At 31.2% G+C, this 23,890-nt stretch overlaps 2 protein-coding genes across 2 annotated transcripts; both read right to left on the reverse strand.

Moving 5' to 3' along the window:
• Window positions 4,932–6,898, reverse strand: LOC105162012 (1-aminocyclopropane-1-carboxylate synthase 7-like). The gene is made up of 4 exons (XM_011079911.2): window positions 6,728–6,898; window positions 6,329–6,457; window positions 6,073–6,233; window positions 4,932–5,975 (listed from the first exon to the last, which is right to left on the reverse strand). The coding sequence occupies exons 1-4, from the start codon at window positions 6,896–6,898 to the stop codon at window positions 5,126–5,128; spliced, it is 1,311 nt and encodes a 436-aa protein (XP_011078213.1). The 3' UTR covers window positions 4,932–5,125.
• LOC105162155 (1-aminocyclopropane-1-carboxylate synthase 7-like) lies at window positions 19,810–22,792 on the reverse strand. Its single transcript, XM_011080124.2, has 4 exons — window positions 22,597–22,792; window positions 22,390–22,509; window positions 22,005–22,165; window positions 19,810–20,707 (listed from the first exon to the last, which is right to left on the reverse strand). Exons 1-4 carry the CDS (start codon window positions 22,765–22,767, stop codon window positions 19,810–19,812), a joined length of 1,350 nt encoding a protein of 449 aa, XP_011078426.1. The 5' UTR covers window positions 22,768–22,792.

The raw sequence follows: 23,890 nt of genomic DNA on the forward strand, positions 1-23,890 counted from the left end.
CGAGTTTTATTAAATATGTGGCTATTTGTCTCATTTTATCTGAATTTTTATCCCTTGTATTAATCGAAAAGTGCAAAAAGGCCACTGTGAAAAAATAAAGTGCAATTCACCTTATTGTGATTTAAAAAGATGATGCAATTTACCTCCCTCTGTAAATTGTATCAGGGAGGTAAATTGCGTCATTTTTTAAATCACAATGGGGAGAATTGCACTTTGTTTTTTGATAGGGACTTTTTTTGTACTTTTTCATTAACACAGGGGAGTAAATTGTATTTAACCCCATTTTATATGACTTATTGTAATTTGTGTATTATTATTAATCAGGAAAAATAATATTTTTGATCCCATAAGTATGTCCGTTTCACTTTTCGTCCCATTCATTACGAGATTAACACTTTTAATTCCGTAACTTACAAAAATTAGTACTTTTAGTCCTCATTCACTTTTTTGTCTATGATTTAACGGTGTAGTGTACGTGCCTAATATTTAAGCGTTAAGTATTTTTGGCTGGAGAGAAAATTGATTTGTTTTCCTGCTTGGGACCATTTCTGGCGAAAAATGTAACTACGTTTGAGGAAAAAAATAAATCTTGAAGAAAACTAGGGCAAAAAATAGCGATTTCTCTCTTATTTCACAAAAATCGAATCGTATCCTTTTCATATTTCTATAAGTTGAAGCCAAGTAGAAGCAATACAAAAAATCATGTCTTCCGCAAGTGAATGAAGTAGGTCATATGAAGCACTCATATGCTACTAATGAAAAAAATGCCAAATTTTCTTCCAATAAAAAATACTTAATTGCAACGTGCTAGACACTTAACCTATATCGTTAAATTATAGATGAAAAAGTGTATGAGGATAAAAAATATTAATTTTTGTAAGTTATAGAACTAAAAGTACTAATCTCGTAATGAATGGGACCAAAAGTGACATGAACCTAATTTTTATGGGACTAAATATACTATTTTTGTCTTGTTAATCATATTAATGTACTGATACAATTGATATATTGTCAATTTATCAGAAAAATATATAAATTAAGTATGCGGTTAGGACTATTTTAGGCCCTCATTTTTATTACTTGACCTTACAATCTCTAAAACTTATATTCTGTGTTATTCCAGGCCCTCGACAAAAGATCATCGAATTTTAATTTTTTAAGGGCAAAATGATGCTTTTATTTTTTTAATTCTACACTTTGATTCTTTGATACACTTATACTAAACATGATTTAAGAGTAATAAACTCAAATTATTATTTACTTCCCATCCAACCATCTTGATTAATTTATAGGTGGTTCGCAGTTGAGATTTAAATATTTATTTATGTATTTATTAAGTTTTCAGGCCTAAATTTATATATTCTATTTATATATATTTAAAATTAATATTATATTCAGTTATTTATTATATATATCTTTTTTATTTAAATTAATTAAAAAATAGATAAAAACTTAAATTAAGTGCACATCGAGCGTGCTCCAATTACAAGTAAATATTAAGAGCTACAAAAAATGTACAAAACTAATAAGCTTAAACTTTTTGGATCCTCTAAATATTAGAAAATTTCGAAAGTTCACTTTATATATATATAAGATAAAAAAATTTATTTTTTAATTCTAAAACAAAATTGCATATACTGAATTTTGTTTGATTTTTTTTATTATTAATATACTTTTATTTATTCATTGTGTTTTTAATTTAACAGCATTCTATTTTAATTTTTGAATGTAATTTAATCAAAAAATTAAGAAAATTTGAATTTATTGTAAAAAGAAAATTGCGACAGATTTTTTCACAATATTGCGGCAAATTCAAAAAAAAAAGAAAAACATAAGCTCGTCGAAAACTACTCATACAATTGCAAACCATTTCACAATTCAATCGTCTGTCCTACGTGTCCGAAGCAAAGTCCGTCGCAAAATTGCGTTCAAACTGACCGTTACATATTCCATCTGAACAGGACAGCCACAAATGTCTATCCCTAAACATCACATATATAAATGCAGGTCGTTGCCACGGTTTACTATTGCAAAATCCACCCCAAACTTGTTACATAAAGTATCCATTTTCCTCGTCCCAAAATCGTAGGAAAGCCCGTCCAAATTTACCTAAAATATATTATGTTCAAGTGATGAAATTTTGCGAGGACTGTTTTACAACCGTCACTAAAGTACCCATGATCGATCCCCCATGTCGCGGATATTTTCTCTCACCTGATCCTATCGCGACAAGTCTTTTCTCATCACAATGATGAGCATCGAAAAATATAGTCGGACATAGGAATTCTATATGGTTCTTCATCAAAATCCCATGGCAAAAAGACAATATTTCTTTTAGTGTATGGTTTTTAAGAAATCATTTGACCAAAATCATTAATATAAACCAAGTGTACTCCCCAAAATGACATAATTTACTGCTGGTCATGTCAAGAGAAATGTTGATGCTAACTTGGTCTTTCTTGTTTGGGTGAGGGTGACATATTATTTTCAATAAGTAAAATTAATACTCTAATTTATAATGGCTTGGAAAAGGAAATCAGTATGCACATACATTGTATCTGAGAATTTCATCTTTTTCTTTTTAAACTTTAGTCACTGGAAGAAAGAATCAACATACTGAATGTGATTATTATTAGCTAGTAACTTTTAAGACATCATATGTGATCACTTGCATGTTATTTTATTGTTTTTCGACACGTCCAGCAATCATTCTCATTAATTCTCCGTCATAATAAATGAGTAACAGTGAGATTCCAGCATCGTATCTATATCCTCCTTTTGACGTATACTAGGTTGAATTAGTGTCTCATCTGCAGAGGTGTTGATGAATGTATTTTAGTATCAAATGTGTACCAATTTGGTAATTTGAGAGACCAAATTTGTTGACTAAAGATGGTACAAGAGGGAGGAAGTATTTAATTTGTAGCAAATTGGTTATAAAAAAACCTTTTTGCCAATGTAATGAACCATTGACAAACAATATGTTTTGTTGCTTAGCTTATAGGAAATGAAATATTTTGTTACAAATCATTGTCGTTCAATAAATGATTATTTTTTGGGGACGAATTTTATTCGTTGTAATTATTAAAAATTATTGCCAAAGTAATTATATTTTAATAACTGCACTTAGTGAAAAACACTATTTATTGCTTTGTAAAATGATTCAATAAAAAATATGCCAAACTGTACTATATATATATGCACAACAAAAATAATTTCGTAGCTAAAGAAATTGTTGAAAAGTTTACTATCTTTATGAAAAATTCTTGTTTGGATCAGATTTGGCCGAACCAAATTAATTATATTTATTTTGTGATTGGTCATTTTTCTTAAACTGTACACTAATTACATGATAAGCGTATTACATTTTCCATATGATTGGTTCAGATTCGATCGAGTTAGGTTTCGAAGTAAAATTTCATGTCATAGGCACATTTAACCCCCCACCCCAAAACATCTAATTCTTTCCAAGAAGAAAATCACTAAATATTCTTGTTGAAATATTAAAAAAATTAATGATTAATTCTTAAGTTAGCAAAGTTGGATTCATTAAGGATGTCAACATACATATATGTGCACATATAATTAATTAATGCTTGTTGTGAGTACTTTGAATTTTGATTTTATTAATTAATTAGATGGATAAATTAATACATTTTTCAGTGTTCACTTGGACTCCAGACAATTACATGAACTAGGACACATGTCAGTTGGTACCACGACATTAATACCAAGATTGATGAACAACAATATTAAAATCATAAATTAAACTTCACAAGCTTAGAGTGGATCCTCGTCGAGCCCGACCTCGGAGTGGTCTAGAATATACATCTACGTTACAGTATTCACCCCACGTTCATACGTGTATTTTATGTGGTTTTATTTTAAATTATGTTTTTCAATTTTTAAAAATAAAATAGGGCAAAATATTTTTAGTCTTTTTAGTCCCATAAAATTCAAAATCACGTCTTTTTAGTTTCAAAAAATGTGATTTTCGGCCTTTTTAGTCTTAAAATTACAATATTTTTTTAGTCCCAAAACCACAACGCACGTGACTTTTCGAAACTAAAATATGTGATTATAAGTTTTATGAGACTAAAAAATACCACCTGCTAAAATTGTGGTATCAAAACAGATTCTACCCTTATTTTATGGAATTAAAAAAATATTTTGCCAAACAAAATATATCAATTATGTGTGACACTGTATGTGTGGTAGAAGATGCAAGCCGCCTCGCTTGCTGAATAAAGATAGGTGTGTATTTGAATCCTCTGGGTTCGAATTTCATTTTTATTTATTTATAAAAAAAAAAATTTCACGTGCAAGATTTACACGTGAGGGGTGTGTGTCAGGATATTAATTAATATTATGCAATTTTCCTTTAATTTTTAGCGACATTAGCTTTTAGATGATGCGATCGTTTATACTAGAAGAAATATTATTTTTCGCTACAGGTAATTATTATACTAGAAGAAATATAAATCTGCAACAGCCAATTGGCATTATTTCTAAGTGAGGTTAAAACATTAGCCATAATTAATATTAAAGCAAATATTTAAGTCAAAGCTAAATTAAAATCATGATAAATATTAATTAACTATAGTGATAAAAATTTAAATTTTTATATTAATTTTATTTAATCGTGATTAATAATGATGAATAATAATTTATAATATTGCGAAAAATTATTTTTTCTTTTGTAACGTCAACAGGTAGCAATCACAAGGCATATGGACGCATATCTTCTTAATATCACCTTAATAGATATATCTGAAACAGACCATTTACTTGCAAAGAAACCCCAGATCGGGACATAGTTTTTGTAGTTCAGCTATTTGCGTTTCTGCGTGCAAAGTTTATGCATGCAGAGGGCGTGGTTATTTTTAGGTTGAGTTCGAGAAAGACACCGTAGAAGTCATGCATGGATGGCAGCAGAATAATTAATGGAGGGAAGGTAGTGAACTTGTGGCATTTGTTTTGGTCCAAACAAATGAACTTGACAATTATTCCATGACACACACACACATATAGAAAAAAAAGGGACAGAAAAAGAGAAAAAGGAAAAAATACATGAACGTGAACAGAGAACACCAAGAGTGATACTAGCTCCACAGCCCACACAATTTTAGTATCTCCTCTTCATGAAGGCATGCATTCTTCTGAGCGCAACTTCCAGCGTCTCCTCGCTCATATTCGCGAAGCAAACCCTAAACCAGCCGGGCTCCGAGCAATGGCAAGAACTCCCTGGAGAGATGTTGAGCTTCACTTCATGCACTATTAACTTCCACAAAGCTAGTTCTTGTTCCTTCGTGGGCTCCTCCAGGAAACTGCTCATATTCACCCAGCAAAACAGCCCTGCGTTCCCTTTCAAGCACTTGATACCGACTTTTTTCAGGCCGTCCACGATCATTTGGTACCGTTTCTTCAGCCTCCGTCTGTTAGTTTTAATGTAGTTTTCAGTGAAGCTTTTGTCGGAGAGCATCAGAGCCAAGAGGTGCTGCGTTTGGGAAGATATCAAAGTGAAGCTGGACATTCTTCTGGCAGTCGTAACGACTTTGTCATTGTATGAGTAAATAGCCCCAACTCTAAAGCCTGGCAGGCCCAAGTCCTTTGACAGGCTATAGACAATGTGAACTCTTTCAGAATCTTCGTAGTTCTGGGCCTCTACGATCTCAGCAACGCTGACGAAGTCCTCAGAGGAGAAGGCTGAGCCTGAAAAGATTTCGTCAGAGACGAGATGGATGTTTTTACGCGTAACGAAATCAAGAATGTCTTCGAGAGTTGATCGTTTGATGGTGATTCCTAAAGGGTTTGATGGATTTGTTATGAGCATTCCTCTAACTTTGATGTTCTTGGATTCAGCTTCACGGTACGCTGCTTCCAGGGCCTCAGGCGTGATATCGAAATCGTTTGAACTGTCGCAATGGACTGGCACGATGTTCACTCCTGTTCTCCACCTCAAGTCTCTGTCAAACCTGTGGAATCAACGATAATTGATTAATTCTCACCTTTGAGTTAATTACTAGGAAATACTTGGAGTGATAATATATGTAAGTAGTTCATAATTAATACCCTGGATAGTAAGGAGTTGGGATGAGCAAGGCATCCCCAGGATCAGCCAAAATGAAGGTTAGTAGTTCATTAGCTGCCGTTGCGCCGGCAGTGATAACAATTCTGTCAGGGTTAAACTTAGCTCTTCCTCCTCTTATTTGTTCCATGAAGCCAGCCAGTGCCTGGAATATTGTACAGGAAGCATTAGAGCTTGTACTTTTGGAGGATCATGTTCCATGCAAGAATTAATATTTCTATCTTAGTATCTCAGTTTTACATTTCTGAAAGATTGCAGGCCATGATAGTCTTGAAACAATGCGTTCTCTCTAAACTCAGAAGTCCTAATCCCGTTGTCCGTGGCCTCTGCATGTTTCTCCAAGTACTCTTCCAGCAAATCAATTGAAACCTGTGCGTAAACCGCAACAGTAGTTACTAATTAGTTATCCGAGCAAGAACCCCTGGAAATGCTAAAACTGTCGAATCATGTTATGTCGCGACAGCGACACATGCAATGTTGGTTGATCCAACGGCACTGTCAAATCATGTCATGTCATACTGTTTGACCGCGACATTGTCACGTGGCGTGATCCAACTTGCTATGGACCACTCGTGATTACATATGAACTTGTCCAAAAGACTATATAGTATTATTTTTTTCCCAGAAATATCATCATACCTGATTTTCTGCAAGTCCCATCTGAATGATTCCAGAGGGATTGCAGAACTCATCATAGGGGTCTTTATCATATGCTTTCCACCCAGCGAAATACGGCGATTCTTCGCCATGGGTTTTCGACACTGCAACTTTGGATAAAACGACGGTGGGGTGTTCGATCTCGATTCCCATTGCTGGATTTTGAAGCTAGCTGGCTATAGCTCTACGTTGTTTGGAGACGAAGAGGAAGATAGAAGAATTTTGAGTTAATTCTTGAGTGAAGAAAAGCCTCAAAGTTATCCTATTTATACTGGTGGTGTCAACAAACGAGAGGGGGGACGTCAACATCGTATGGAATTTAAATGAATAATTTTTTCAGACAAATAAAATCCAAATGAACCAATCATCGTTGATTGTGTGGAGTGATCAGCAACATGAAACCTCAGCTTTTCTTTACTAATATATAATTTTTATTTAGTACTGACGGCAAACATTATGTCATATTTTTATATATTGCTTCGTATACCTCAACATCCACAAGGCAGCAATTTTTCATTTAAATTTTATACATGTATAGGTTTTATTTATGTTAATAATAAGGGTAAATTACAACCACCTCCTTCGAGATTTAGTATAATTATAAATACTTTTTTGTTGTTTGAGAAATTATAAATATTCCACCTGATTTTAACGTCCGTCTAACAATGAGTCCATTCTGTTAGGTTTTTATCCAATTTTTATATATGGTGAACTGACCAAAATGCCCTTTTGGATTATAAATTATAATTTTTCAATATGTATATTTTATAATCTTCTAAAAAAAATTTATGAACTAATATTCCCTCTAAAATATTTTTTTTGTCTACCTCAAACCTTTCTTTTGCATTTTCTCAATATATATTTTTTTTGAAAAAATCTAATAAGGGTAAAATAATAATATTCACTTCACCGTCTAAGGGGGCTACCCAATTCGAGAAGGTATTTGTAATTTTTCAAATAATAAGGGGTATTCATAATTATGTCAAAATCTCATGGAAGGTAGTTGTAGTTTATCCTAATTATTATTTATTATTTTCAAACAATTGTTATAATTATCAATTGATAATGTCGATTTACTTACAATGAACTAGGATTAATTATGATGGGGCAGGGATCTTCCTTGACTCGTGGAGAGTGAGCACGAGACTCACACAGACTCAATTAATTGTGATTGGTCTAATATATATTTATTCGAAATTAAATCCACTTGAACCAAGAGTTGAAACAATTGAATTTGGAGTTAGACAAATATATATATTATTAGTTAATATTTTAGCTTCTCATAGTACTTAATTATTCTTGGGATGCATGCACAGTACAAATTCATCGTATCTGATTCAAATGAATCACTCAACATTACCTAAAAAAGCATTTTGGGCACTTTCAATAATAAAATTATAGTATATATATGTGGTCCATTTTTTTTTTGGATGACAAATTAGCATATATGTGGTCCAGCATACACAAATTACTACTATAGCTTATTGAGGGCTATTTCTAATGTCAAAGCAAAATCTCTCCAACACTTCATCCTCTTTGTTAACGTACTAGGTTGACCAAATCTCTTTGTTAGTCTCTCGTTTTTACTTTTCATCTCATTTTCAATTTCTTATGTTCTCAAATATCTTATAATAGTTAAATCCTATCGAAATCTAGTTGAAATATTTCACTAATAGAAATAAAATTAAATAACTCGTACATTTGAATAATCTGCCAATAAATAAAAATTTCATGTATATATACTACCAAAAAAAGAAATATAGTATTGAAAAATATGGCCTAAGACCATTTTGATAGTCCAAATCCATAGCACCTAATCCCACACTACTTGGATGGCTCAACCCAAATCCATCGTCTTGTCCCATTCCTTTATCTCAGCCCACTTAACCTACCCAGTCCACTTCTCGATCCGACTCCCCTAATACTTGTACATTTCTTCCGTAGTAGAAAAATCTTAATCTATTTTCTTCGTCTCCTCATCTCTTTCACCCGTTCTCTCCTTCTTCTCGGTTTTCTTCTCCTCCATAAATGACTCATTCTTTGATATCAATGTCCTACCTCCTATATATGTGTACTTCCATTGGCTCTTCAGATGATTAGGACTTGAATACGATTAAAAGGAGTTCTTCGTGAATCAAGTGAAACCTGAGTGGTTTTAGTGGTTCTGTGTGAATCAGCTTTTATGGCGAGTTTGGTCCTATGTGGACAGACTTTGATGGTTGATTTAGGTATTAGCAACCGGTTTATATGGTTTGAGGCCTTGGTGACTGTGGCTTCCTTCTCCGGATCAGCCAAATATCTTTCTCTTGTTCTTGTTCTTAATTTACTGTTATAGATCTTTAATTATTAGTTTTTAATATTAAGGAATTTTTGTAACTCATCATTCTCTGTAATAATTATTTAGTGTTTAATATATATTTGGGCTCATCACTAAGGTTTTTCACCCAACATATTGGATATGGATATTTTCGATAGTAAGTGGTTGTGCAAATTCCCACAGCTTTTGCGACTACTCTGCGAACGAACCACACTAGAAACGACAAGTGTGTCACAGAATTAGTCCAAAAATATGGTCTTGATGTTGGTTATATTATCCCAAGATCCATTGCAAATTTGGCGTGATTTTGGCGGAAGTGGGCATCGTCGCAATTCGTTGGAAAAGTTGTTACTAAATCTAAATCGTCTAAATTTTATGATGATGTTTGTGAATTAGTCCTTGTCAGAAACTTCCGATGGATTTTAATTCGACAGAATTGTTGTCTGTAGGATGACGACGAAGACCACTTTTACTATCGTCAGTAGGCACCTATTTTTTGACAGTCTTCTATCCCGTAGAAAATCCAACAGGCAAATCGCAACAACAATAGTAACATTGAGATTGCCCGAACTGCGACATGAAGAAGGTCTTCCTCACCGAGGCATCCACGTCGTTGCGCCGGCAATTCTCTGAGGATAGGAATTGAAAAGAACAAGAGGCTAGACTGGTTGGCGGAGGAGATTCGGACAAACACATTTCAGCTACCACAGTATAAAATTGGCGGAGGGTATCTGCATCGAAATAAGTGGCGACTGTTGCAATAGACTATTTACAACTAGAGGAAGTTGGAATTTTAAATCCTAAGACGACGAAGTTGCAACGGGCTTTCGTGCCGGAAAACGCAATGCAAATTAAAGTGTCGTTGTAAAAATCATCGCAAAATGAAATGGCTAATTGAAAAATAAAAAATCATAACACACAATTTTCGACGATAAAAATTTCATCACAGATGATGTTGCAAATTTGTCCAAAATTGGCCGAAATCTGAAAACATTTGCGACGAAAATTGGGATGGGTTTTTTGGGATGTAACATCCTTGGCAAATATTCATCGTAAATATTGTCACAAAATAATTCAAAAGTTTTTGAATATAAAATTACTAGCATATAATCCGTGCTATGCACAGTTATATATTTCTCTTTTTTTTAAATTAAATAAAACTTTTTATGACATATGCTGCTATACATGAATCTTCTACAAAATATAATTTTCATTTGGGTATATCATAATTGTTTTGAATAGATAGATCAACTTTTACATATATCCACCTTATATAAAAATAAAGAATTAGTTAAATATATGGTTTGTTTAGGAAAAATTAATTTTTTTTAGTTCACTAAGTATGCCCAATATTAATTTTATTTCGAGGGAAAATAACATTTGTAGTCCCATAAGTTAGGTTCATATCACTTTTGGTCTCACTCATTACGAGATTAATACTTTTAGTCCCACAACTTACAAAAATTAGCACTTTTGGTCCTCATGCACTTTTAATTTTCATTAAAATTTAATGATATAGGTCACATACTTAGCGCGTTGTCGTTAATTACTTTTGGTTGGAGGAAAAATTGGCCCTTTTTTAAATAGTAGCATATGAGTATTTCATTTGGCTTACTTGATTCACTTGTGGAAGACATGATTTTTTGTGTTGCCTCTACTTGGCTTCAACTTATAGAATTATGGGAAGCATAAGATTCAATTTTTGTGAGAGAAGAGAGAGATCACTACTTTTTTGTCCTAATAATTTCCTTCAATATTTATTTTTTTTCCCTCAAATATAGTTATATTTTTCTTCAAAAATGATCCCAAATTGGAAAACTAACCAATTTTCTCTCCAGCAAAAAATACTTAATGATCACATGCTAGGCACATGCTATACACCTTAAATTATAGACAAAAAAGTGGATGAGGACCAAAAGTGCTAATTTTTGTAAGTTACGAGACTAAAAATGTTAATCCCGTAATGAATGAGACCAAAAGTGAAACGGGCCTAAATTATGAAACTAAAGATGTTATTTTTCCATATTCTGATAACTATGTCCATTTCTTCAAATCCTTTAAGTTTCATGATACGATGAAATTTTTAGGATTTTGTATGAAATATTCATGTGAGATTTTGAAAACCAGCTAGAAATTGCTTATGTGGCATGTATGTTGTTGAACTTCCAACAACTCATACACGTGTATAGCCATATGCAACGACATGTGGCCGTTAGTATTGACTGAATACTATTTTAATATCTAAATCTTAAAAAAGTATATAAAATTTTAAACTTTTATTATTTCAAATTGAAGAATTAAATTATAATTTCAATACAAAATATAATAAATTCATTTTTTAAATTAAATATTTATGTCTAAATATTAATTAATTATAAAAATTATTTTGAATGATTATTTAGTTTGAATGCATTTTAATAAATTTTATTATTTAGTTTAAAAATTTATAATTTCTTTTAATTACTTGTAATCAATTAATTTTAAAGTTAAATTGATATAATCGGATCTGCCGCTGCAGAGGAGGACCGCGACATCCCACCCCCTCACCTCTGGGCGATAGCATCACCTACCGCAACGGAGGGCGAAGCCGTTGCCCTCTACCTCTGTGCGACTATCAGAAATAAAAATGACCAATAAATCCAACTATAAAAAAATATTGATAGATGAATCTATAATATATAAACATAAATTAGTTTATAAGATGCAAACGAGTAAATAATTTTTAAACAAAAGTAAATTCTAAATGAAATATTAACTAGAATTAAACAAATAAATCTTAAATAAAATATAAATTTATTAATACCAAATTATAAATCTATTTCTTCTTGTACAAAAATTAAATCAAGCAAGAAATCCAAAAGAACTAATACCATAAGAGAAATAAATATTAAATTTAATGAAGAACATACAAGATGAGTGTAATATAATTAATATATATATAATATAAAATAAAATTAATTATGATAAATAGCAAAATAATAGTCTAGCCATATTGGATATCACTGTAAAACATAAATAAATATTGGAATTTAATAAGGATAGAGATTCATATTACTTATTTAACCAAATACAAAAGACGACATTACACCAGTTATGAGATTCATATTACGTTTCTCAAACACAGATGCCATTATGCCAGATAAGGTATTCATATCACAGTAACGTAATATGATTCTCGTTGTCTAATGTAGAACTTTTAGAGTCAGTGGCGTAGCTTGCGACTCAATCAGTGTCTCGTTGAGCAAAGTATTATCAGCTCTGACTTTTTATATGCCTCATGATTTTGTCCTGAAAAGATGTCTGAATCGCTAAAGTGATAAAATCTTGAAACTTATAAATCATTTAAATTCCTTATTTATAATTACGTTCATGAACTTATGTAATTCATTTCACCATCAATTTATGCGAGGACTGGAAGCTTGTTGAATGCTCAATATATAACCATAAGTAGAACAATCACAAAAACCCACTTACGAAATCGCAACATATATTTAACTTCTTATGGTGTGATAGGTTCTTGGAGGAACATTACGGTCAAATGAATTAGGATCACTTTTACAAATATTTAATTCTTAAAAGTGGATTTCAACACAGACACAGAGAGGCATCATTAATTAGTGATGCTGATGACTGGATTCACTTAGAAAACTTAGTATCGTACTACATTAACTTAGTCGAAACATGAGACATATTTTGTTAAAATATTAATATTAAATAATTTTTCTCTCAAATAAGTTAATCTTTTAAATGAGACGTGTTCGTTTGACATGGTATTAAGGTCATGCCAAATAAGAGATTTCAAGTTCAAATTTTACTGTCACTTATTTATAAAATGGCTTAAATACATTTTTCATAATTTAAATTATTTGATATTTTCGTTTTTTAACTTTTTAGGGTAACATTTTGTTCATGTATCTTTTTAATTTTCGTGATTTCGATCCTTTTTTTCACCATAGTTCACCCTCCTTATCACAATAATTATTAGAGACATAAATATTATATAAAATTATCACTAAAACTAATTAATGACACAAATATGGTGAAGAATCGTTTTATTTTATGGATAATATTTTATCGATAATTCTTGCCAAAAATAATTTTTATAAAATAATTATGACTACTAAAACTATAAAATTCGTTCTTATGATAAAATAAAAATTTTTTTGTCACTAAATATGTATCATTAGTGACAATAATAAAATTGTAACTTGATCTTTTTTACACTGTTTTTTTTCCCCGCAGTGTGTTGATTTTGCGGTAATTTGAGAAAAATGAAAACTCTATAATTTGCTAACATTTGAATTAATTTCTTTTATAAATTTTTTGGCTAACTTATAATATTCATTCTATGATATTACTAAACTTATTTACCAACATATAACACAATCATCTTAAATATTAAGGTAAATTACAGTTACTTCCTTTTATGTTTGACATAATTACAGTTATCCCATCATCGGTTGAAAAAATTACATATATTCCTCAAATAGAAAATAAATATGTAGTTCCTAGATGGTGAAGTGAACATTACTAGCTAGTTACCCTTATTGAATTTTTTAATAAAATAAAAATATATTTGAAAAAATATAAAAAAGTTTTGAGGATGGGTAAAATAAATAATCTATAGTGAATATTAGTCCAAAAAATTAGTTTAAAAAATATATATAATTTTAGTTGATAATATAAAAGGGCATTTTAGTTAGTTTACCATAAAAATTAAATAAAAACCTAATGAAAGCTAACGGAATGGAATTGTTGTTAGACGGACGTTAAAATCAGGAGGTATTTATAATTTCTCAAACAATAAGAACGCATTTATAATTATGACAACACTACAAAAAAAAAAAAAGGGAAAATTTGACATGGATAAAACGATCGTTCCTAATTGGAACGATTATTGGAACTATTGTGGGATGAAATCAGATCGTTGACGCTATAGTCCTCTTATATTCCATCCTTTCTTTTGGAACAGCCGGACCGTTACCAAACCATTCTAATTTTTGTGTTAAAAGTTGTGTTCCTACTACTATGCTAAAAACAGAATGGTAAAATATTGTAACACAATTTGAAACGCTTTTATAACCATTGAAACGATAAGACAATGGTAGATGCGTACCATTCCAAAATACAGTCCAAAATCCCTTGTAATTTGGGAAAGTTGAAAAATCATTACAAAATAAGGTGAAATTTGAGACGGTTTAAGTACTCAAAAATATTTGTATTAGATTACTCGCTACTAACTATGGTATTTGTGGGAAATAGTATGTGTTCCGAGTACCGTTCTAAAGTGAGTTACAATTTGGCACTACTTCAATAGATAGAAAATGTTGTATTATAATACACATTCCAACTACGTTACAACAACTAAATTTTACTTTTTCGTTTCCAATTGTATTCCAGTATCCGTTCTTAAATGTGGTACAATGGCTATATTCTAATAGCTATTTTAGAGTTCCAAAAAATATTCCAATGCTCGTTCCAAGTTTTCTTATATGTATGTTGCTTTTATTTATTTATTCTTACTATCTCTCTTGCATTCTTATTCTCTCTCTCTCCTCAACCTCTCTCGAACTTTCGTTGATCTTTGAAGTTATTGTGATCAGATAACAACTTGAACCCTTTTTGGTTAATTAAAATGCATGCACAATTTATTAACTGGTTATATTTGTTCTACTTTTATCAATTGAAATGCATGTATATTGTAAAAGAGCAAATTGCCCTAATAAAAAAAATAGCAACTTATCTCCCTGTATTTTTTAAAATGAGGCAATTTATCTCCCTATGTAGGGAGGTAAATTGTTTCATTTTAAAAAATACAGGGAGATAAATTGCTATATTTTAAAAATATTAAATTGCTAATTTTTTCATAGAGGGTAATTTGCACATTTACAATATCAAATGTGCAAATTTGTATTTTTCCCTATATTTGATGTGGGGTATTACATCTAATAAGATCTTGATTTCGATCTTATAATAAGTTCAAGATCCCTTTTATCAAAGGTTTTTACGATTCAATGCAGGTGCATTCAAAATCATAATATGTGTGGAGTCTCATCGTGATCATTGAATCATTTTGGTTTTTGTGATTGACGTGAAATGATATAATCAGGAGAAATTTATAATTAAATAGCCGCCCTCTATACAACATATATAATTTTCTTACAACCTTCATTATCATTCTCTTATGACCTACTAACTTAAAAATTGAAAGATTATAATAAAGACCTTTTAACGTGGTTGTGAGATTCTTTATAGGCTCACAATTGAGGTAATTGGAACGCATTTCACTCTCTTGGACAACACTCGCACAAATTCACTTAAATAAACCTTGTCCTAAATTTTGGATACAACAATGTCAACAGTCTATAACACTAATAATTTTGTGTTTTTGGAATTAATACTAATTGAGTGTCGTAGGAGAAACTGCAAGCCCATATTTGGCATGGAAATGAATTGAGGAAGAGTTGAAGCTCTAGCCCATTTGAATGCATGCGAGGGTAGCCTCATATCTAATTAGTGATGAGGAAAGATATTATTGAACCAACCTAAAAGAAAAAAAGAGGCAAAGATGTTAGAGGGTTCCATTGAAATATTAAGAAGAGAAATGATCTTTTTCGTTTTTTTTTTTTTTTATGAATCAATTAATAATTATAGTTCAATTATCAACAATTAATGTACGTAAATATATTACTATAACTACTATTATAACATGTATGTTGTTAGATTAAAATATAAATTAAATTCTTTGGCCCTCAATTTAAGATTGCTGCCAAATAAGAAGATTAGTAATAAAGTATTTTATTTTTTTCATAATAATGAATTTTATAATTTTAACATTTATAATTATTTTATTAATATCATCATTAGCAAAATTAGGACAAAAACGACCTGCTACTATAATTAGTGGTATACGTACAGAGACGATAATGATTTGTAGTTAGTGCATGTGAATTGTCATCAAGTTTTCACAATAAATGTGTCACTAATTATTTATAATTAGACGTCATGCCTGCGTGCATATTATAAATAATTTTTTATATTTTAAAATATATTATAAATAAGAATAAAATATATAAACCAACAAATTAAAAAAAAAATAAAGAAAGAAACAAAAGAAAACCAACTTGAAATATTATCGACGCAAAAAAAAAAATTAGTGGTGGTGGTATTAAAATAACATGGAGTCACTTTTATATATATATATATATATATATAAAGTAATTACAATTAACTTTTAAAATTATCCAATTAGGGTTATAACTATCATACTTAAAAATTAGTGCGCCGGTATCATTAACTGCATTTTGTGAGTGTAAAAGGCTTTTTTTTATATTAATATAGATAACAACTTTGTATCCAATTCTTGTCACTATTAGTTATATTGTGACAAAAATAAAATTGATGTCACTTAATACATACTATATATGAGTAATGATGTTAAAATTATCATTTGATATTTTGTCGCTAATATTATACTTTGTTACTGTGTTCGTAAAAGCTCATTTGGGTCTGATTAATCAAAACAAACAAATCAAATTATATTAGAACATATTTTTTTTACAGGGATAATTACATCTACACTCCCTAACCTATAATTATTTATAAAAATCACCCTTATATTTAAAAAAAACTATATGTACCCCCACCAGAAACATCAACATCTACAAAAATCACTCATTTATTTAAAAAATTACACATATATCCCTAAAAAAGTCAATATTATTATTCAAACTACCCTGTTTTTTTACTGTCGAAAGGGTAAGATACCAGCCCATTTGTTAGCAAGATCAGCTATTCATACTATATCACATGCATCAGAGCTAGCTGTTAATGTTTAGGAAGCCATTTTGGCAGATTTCCTTGGTCATTGACAAGAAATGGTAGACTGCTGCATGATTAGTTTTCAGGATTATAATCTGATCCGGTGCGTGAAATTCCATCTCTAAAACCTTGATATCTTGCACGAGGTGTATAGCTCCAAACATATCGTAGGATGATTGAATTAAAGATACGTACTACAACTTTTGGCTCAAATGTATCAACGCATTGTACCGTTCATGACTATGAATAATTCTTCGTTATGTGCATGTCAAAATAAACAAATAAGCTGCATAACTGTACATGATTGTCAAAATAATTGCTCGTTTTCTGCATAATTGTCAAAATAAACAAATAAGCTGCATAATTCATGTATTTTAAGGGACTCGTAATTTTTATCCCGCATGAACTAATTTTCGCAGTTAAGTCATTTTGGCAATTTAGTCATTTTCTAATTAATTTGGCAGAAAAGTTGCATGACTTATACATAACTCAATTAAATTGCAATTATAGACTTGTAACTTAAGGAGGATCGTATTTTTTTTCCTACATAAATTAATTTAAAAATTAAAATTATAAATTAATCAAATCATGTGCAAGTTACATACAGGTTTGGCCGTGAGGAAGGCGTGTCGTGAAATTAATATTTGGTGATTGTGATTGTTGAACAGAGTGCTGCATGATTGGATTTCGGCCTTGACAATCTGTATCTGCAGTCCATAATCCCACGCATATTATTTTGGAAGCTCGCCGTTAATTGTCAGCATCCTTCTGTAATGTCCATTTTTTTAATAAAAAACTAGGCAGTTGATTAACTGTTTTTTCTTTTAAAAATACATCGATAGTTGTAAATATACTAATAGAGTATTATTATAATATTCAGTACGCAATATATAAATATTTCTAAATCAATTAATTATAATACATTCAAAATAAACGAAGGTTTACTAACTATCTATATTTGTAGAATTCGAACTCACAATCTCTTAATTTTGAGATCTCAACCTCACTAATCAGGCAAAGAATTATTGGTTCTTTACTGTACATTAATAATCATCCAACTTAAACAAAATCCAGCAATATATTTGCTTATAATTATACTCGTAATTAACAACTCTAATTTTTTATGTGGGACTTGAAACTGATTAAATGATCAAGCTGGAAAAAGGGTGTGCAAACTAATAAAGTTTCGACTTATATATTAGTTATACGTGCGTTTGCAAAAATTTAAAATAATCACTGTTCAGTTTATTATTGTTTGCGTAAAGTGTTTGGTTTCACCAATTTCTATTTCCGCATCATCGAAGTAAGTTATTGGAAGTCAAACGATGTAAGTATGTAATAACTATTGATTAAATATAGTTATTTGATATTAATAATTAGTATATGATTGTTATAGTTGTCGACTTATGGGAACACCGTTTCGTTATAATTGAGAAGATCACTTTTGCGTGCTTCTTTTAAGGTTCAACTTTATAAGTTGGCAGATAGAAAGTAGGAACTGATCTGTGATTGCACGTGGGAGTCCAGTCCATGATTGTCCCTCTTGGCACACGTGCACATGAACAGGTGGTTGTGTTTGGATTTTTCTCTGTTAGCCTCTTAGGACTCGGACCAAATAGATGTCGGAAGTGTGTAAAAAAAATTATCTTTTAAATAAGTGATATGGAAAGATATCCAAATAATTATAGCATGAAGAATGGGATTATGGTCATATCAAGAAGATTAAGTCATTAATGAAGAACTCGCAAAAAGACTATTTTACCCCTCACGAAGTCTTCATCTATATACGCATCCTAAGAGACGAGAAGTAAAAGAGTAAAAATTCATCACTTATCTAATTAGTTGATTAGTATAAAAAGAAGCTCTCTTCCTAATATGAGGATGAATTTGAATTGGAAAACAAAAAATTCATTGTTCAAGGCATGACTCTTCATTATTACGAGTTCTAGATTACAAAAATCATTTGCTATATATTCGTGATTGTACTCCGATCAATCACTCGAATAAAATAATAATTTTCATATAATCTCGTTGATTATTTTTATTAATTTTTACGTAAATTGTTAGTTGAGCAATATCGATAAGTGATTTTTGTAAAAATAGTTCTTGCATACGTGCTCTTGAATCATAATTTTTGTCATCCAACGGGTTTAATCATATTTTTAGTTTTATAATTAAAACGATTTGATACTTTAATTCTGTAATTTGTTAGAACTGTAAAATAATCCCTTACCTTTTTTAGTTTCATGATTTATGACAAAATTTGTCTGAATTTCTAAAATTGGTTAGAAAGGAACATCATAACACCGGCCAACTTTGAAGATTCTGACAGTTATGTACCTTTCGAGGAAAAACATACTTGTTTGTGTCATTTGATAATTTTTTTTAATTTTAATAATCAATTTCAAAATTAAATTTAATCCACATCATGTTTAGGAAAAAATTAAAATTTATAACTTTCAGTCTAACAATAATTATTTATTACCTAATTAACAATTTCAAGACAATTTTAGCTGAAAATTCATATATTAGTAAAAAAATCCTAAATTAACATATCACGTGAACAACATATACACTTTGCATTCATGAATTGTCTACTAAATTTGTCTTCAAATTGCCAATCTTTTTAGATTAAAAACAAAATTGTTTAAAATTGATTTCAATATGACTAAAATTATAATATCTATAGTTACAAAATTAAAATTATAATTTTCAGCAAAGTACATTATATATTATATTTCTACATTCAGTAAAAATCAACTCATAGGACCAATACATCATAAACTGACAATCCCAAAGAACATATATGATACTCAATTATCATCAGTACTAAACAAAAAACAAAGATCTTGGATTGATGAATATGGTTATCTAATTACAGTATTCTTGAACCAAACCCTATTTAACTCATCAACCAAAAACTACCTTAAGAAGAAAAAAGCTGATCTGAAGAGTAAACATCAAAGCTCTTCACGTTGTTTCTCCTATCCATGAACTCATGAATTCTCCTGAGTGCAACTTCCAGTGTTTGCTCACTCATATTCGCAAAGCAAACCCTAAACCAACCTGGCTCTGAGCAATGGCAAGAAGATCCTGGCGATATGTTGATCTTCACCTCATGCAATATCAATTTCCACAACGCCAGTTCTTGTTCCTTCGTGGGCTTCTCCAGTAAACTGCTCAAATTCATCCAGCAAAACAGCCCCGCATTTCCTCTCAAGCATTCGATACCAACGCCTTTCAGGCCGTCGATGATCTTTTGGTACCGCTTCTTCAGCCTTTGTCTGTTGGTTTTAATGTAGTTTTCAGTGAAGCTTTTGTCGGAGAGCATCAGAGCCAAGAGGTGCTGTGTTTGGGAAGATATCAAAGTGAAGCTGGACATTCTTCTTGCAGTGGTGACGACTTTGTCATTGTATGAGTAAATAGTCCCAACCCTAAAGCCCGGCAGGCCCAAGTCCTTTGACAGGCTATAAACAATGTGAACTCTTTCAGAATCTTCGTAGTTCCGGGCCTCAACGATCTCAGCAACGCTGACAAAGTCCTCAGAGGAGAAGGCTGAGCCTGAAAAGATTTCGTCAGAGACGAGATGGATGTTTTTACGCGTAACGAAATCAAGAATGTCTTCGAGAGTTGATCGTTTGATGGTGATTCCTAAAGGGTTTGATGGATTTGTTATGAGCATTCCTCTAACTTTGATGTTCTTGGATTCAGCTTCACGGTACGCCGCTTCCAGGGCCTCGGGCGTGATATCGAAATCGTTTGAACTGTCACAGTGGACCGGCACGATGTTCGCTCCTGTTCTCCACCTCAAGTCTCTGTCGAACCTGTGGAATTAACCATAATTAGTTCCATAAAATGCAAAAATTACGTGAGATATACTAAAATTTGCTTTAATAAGTAGCATTTGCAGTGAATGAATATACGTAGTTTATGTATGAGAATCACATATTAGTGACACACTAAATGATTGCCGTACATTCTTTTCTTACTTATTCGCATTTACAACCCCGTATATATAGTGGCAAAATAAGTGCCCTAGATATAAGGATGGCATTTATTAGCTTAGAATTAAACCTTTTTTAGTCATTGCATGACTCTCCGACCACGGATTTTAAGAAGTGGTTGGATTTGCTGAGTTGGACAAATGTAGAATTTTTTGAATTGAGGGAAAAGCTAATTTGGCATTCTTTTACTATTGATCCATCATACAAGCACTTATATGAAAAAATTTCCTGTCACATGAGCAATGACATGGAAAAATACTTTCTCATTTTGGGATTTTTTACTGACTGGACATTTTTTTTACTTTTTTCCAACATATAATCACTTACATAAAAACACAAAAAGAAAAAGATCAAGTTGCTTAAAAACGAGTTTTGAAACTAGCTTTCATGACATGGTGTTACATGCATATAATAAATAATTTTATATATTTTAAAATATATTATAAATTGAATATGATATATAACTCAATACATCAACTTAAAAAAAGAAAGAAAGAAAAAAATCAATTTAAATATATTATCGATACAACAGAAAAAAAAAATACATAAAAGTATTTTATAGATAATTATAAATTTTAAAAAATAAGATTATTATTTTATATTATATAAATTTAAATAAAAAAACCAACCACGAATCCCCTTTGCTGTTGCCCCCCAAGAAAGTGATGGCCGCGACGCGTACCAGCAGAGGGGCACGACGACAACGTCGACTAATGGTGCTTGGCGCGTGGCTCGGGGTGGGGTGGTAGGGTCGGGGTTTAGGGGATTAATGTTTTCTTTTAAAAATTTTATCTTATACAATAATTTTATTTTATAATTATATGCATCTTATATACTTCATTTTTTTGGCCAAGTCAATGCTTAGGTGAAATATTTTTAAAACATACACAATCAGCAAAACCCAATTTAAAAAATCTTAGATTTGTCTAATTCCAACTATTTTTTAGAATTCGGTGGCAGGAATTCTATAATTATTAAAAAAAATAAATAATTCCAGCTACTTTTATATTTGCGGTTCTTATATTTTTATCAATAATCTATATACAGAACAGTAAATATAATTAAATCGTTCCTTTCTATACTATAGAGATGTGCGATAGAAAATCATGATTGATACCCTGGATAGTAAGGAGTTGGTATAAGCATTGCATCTCCAGGATCAGCCAAAATGAAGGTAAGTAGTTCATTCGCTGCCGTTGCGCCGGCTGTGATAACAACTCTATCAGGGTCAAACTTTGCTCTTCCCCCTCTTATTTGTTCCATGAAGCTAGCCATGGCCTGAAATATTGTACAGGAAGCATTACAGTTTGTACCATGGGGAAGGTCCATGCAACTATATATTAAGTAATTCGAAAAAATAATTGTATTCATTTCACATATATATTATACATGCAGAGTGTATAAAAATTATGTCATTTATTTTATACACTAGACGTATATATATGAAATGAAATAAAATACAAGAGGGATTACAACAGAAAATCCAGTCAGGGTAATATGACCTTTCTGAAAGCTTGCAAGCCATGATAATCTTGGAACAACGCGTTCTCTCTGAATCCGACAGTTGTACTCCCGTTATCTGCCGGCTTTTGAAGGTACTTTTCGACCAAATCCAAGGATACCTGTAATAACGTACCACAACATTAATTATCAGACATGCAGTGCTGATCCAACGGCTGTGAATCCAGTCGAGGCTTTTATCATCGTACCTGATTTTCTGCAAGTCCCATCTGTATGACTCCAGAGGGATTGCACAGCTCATCATAAGGGTTTTCATCGTATGCTCTCCAGCCAGCAAAATAAGGTGATTTCTCGCAGTGAGTTTCTGATACTGCAACCTTTGATAAACCCACGGAGGGCCGTTCGATCTCAATTGTCATGATTGATCAACTTGTTTTGGTTGGGTAACAGTGATTGAATTCTTGAATGGAGCTATTTGTCCAAGTCCCCCACCTATTTATACAGGGAGGGAAGTGGTTGGTGTGTGCGATGCTGCCCTGGATACACAAGACATGGGGCCTCAGTGGTTGACACGTGTCCAAGATGATTTTTTTTCTTTTTTTTTTTTTTGGTTTTTGTTTGTGGGGATTGGCACTCAAGAAAATATGATATATAATGTGAAATTTGTAATATTGTCCATAAAATATATATTAAGGGAAATAATTTTGATTTGATAATTATATAATTTTTAGTGAAATTTTTTTGTAAAGTTGTCACTTTAAATAATAATTAGTGATAACAATTATTTGTTGTAACTATATATGTATCATGAATTTTACTTAGTGACAACTTTATTTGCAATTTTTCATTACTACAATCATTCAATATCAACAAATTTTACATAATAGTGATTATTAAAATTACAAAATAAAAAATCTTTTATATAGGAAAAAAATGTAATTTTGCTCCACTAAAATTGGGGTGGTTGCAGTTTATTCTAGATCAACTCAAATTTTATAATAAATGACTGTAATTTATGAAAAATGACAATTTTGGTCTAAAAAATTTTAATTTGGTCAGAATTTTTCACATGGTCTGCACGTGACACCTAGAAATTGAGAATTTTTAAAGTTTTCGATAAAATTAAAACTTTTTTTGGACCAATTGTTATTTTTCATATATTACTGTCCTTTATTATAAATTTAGAATCGACTTGGACTAAAAATTGCTGTAAATTTAGGATTGACCTGGCTGAAACTAACAGTACTATGCAGAATTGCTCTTCATTATCAGCTGATATTTTGTGGGCTAATGTATCCAGTTCATTTATGCATTTGGTCCTCTGCAATTGTTTGTACATAATATTCAAGGAACTTCCCCCCTATCATCTGTTGACTGTGATTCCCCCTCCCCTTTTGATCTGTTTTGACTGGAATTATGGAGGTGTCCTCCTTGATTTTGTTTTGTTGGTACGTACATGTTGGATGGAATTTAGCTACACGTGATTTGTTGGATAACTATGTGACACAATTTAACTCTTTTGGCAATATCAAGCTTCATCTT

This window comes from Sesamum indicum, linkage group LG5 (genome assembly GCF_000512975.1).
Source record: "Sesamum indicum cultivar Zhongzhi No. 13 linkage group LG5, S_indicum_v1.0, whole genome shotgun sequence".
In the NCBI taxonomy this organism is placed as follows: Eukaryota; Viridiplantae; Streptophyta; class Magnoliopsida; order Lamiales; family Pedaliaceae; genus Sesamum; species Sesamum indicum.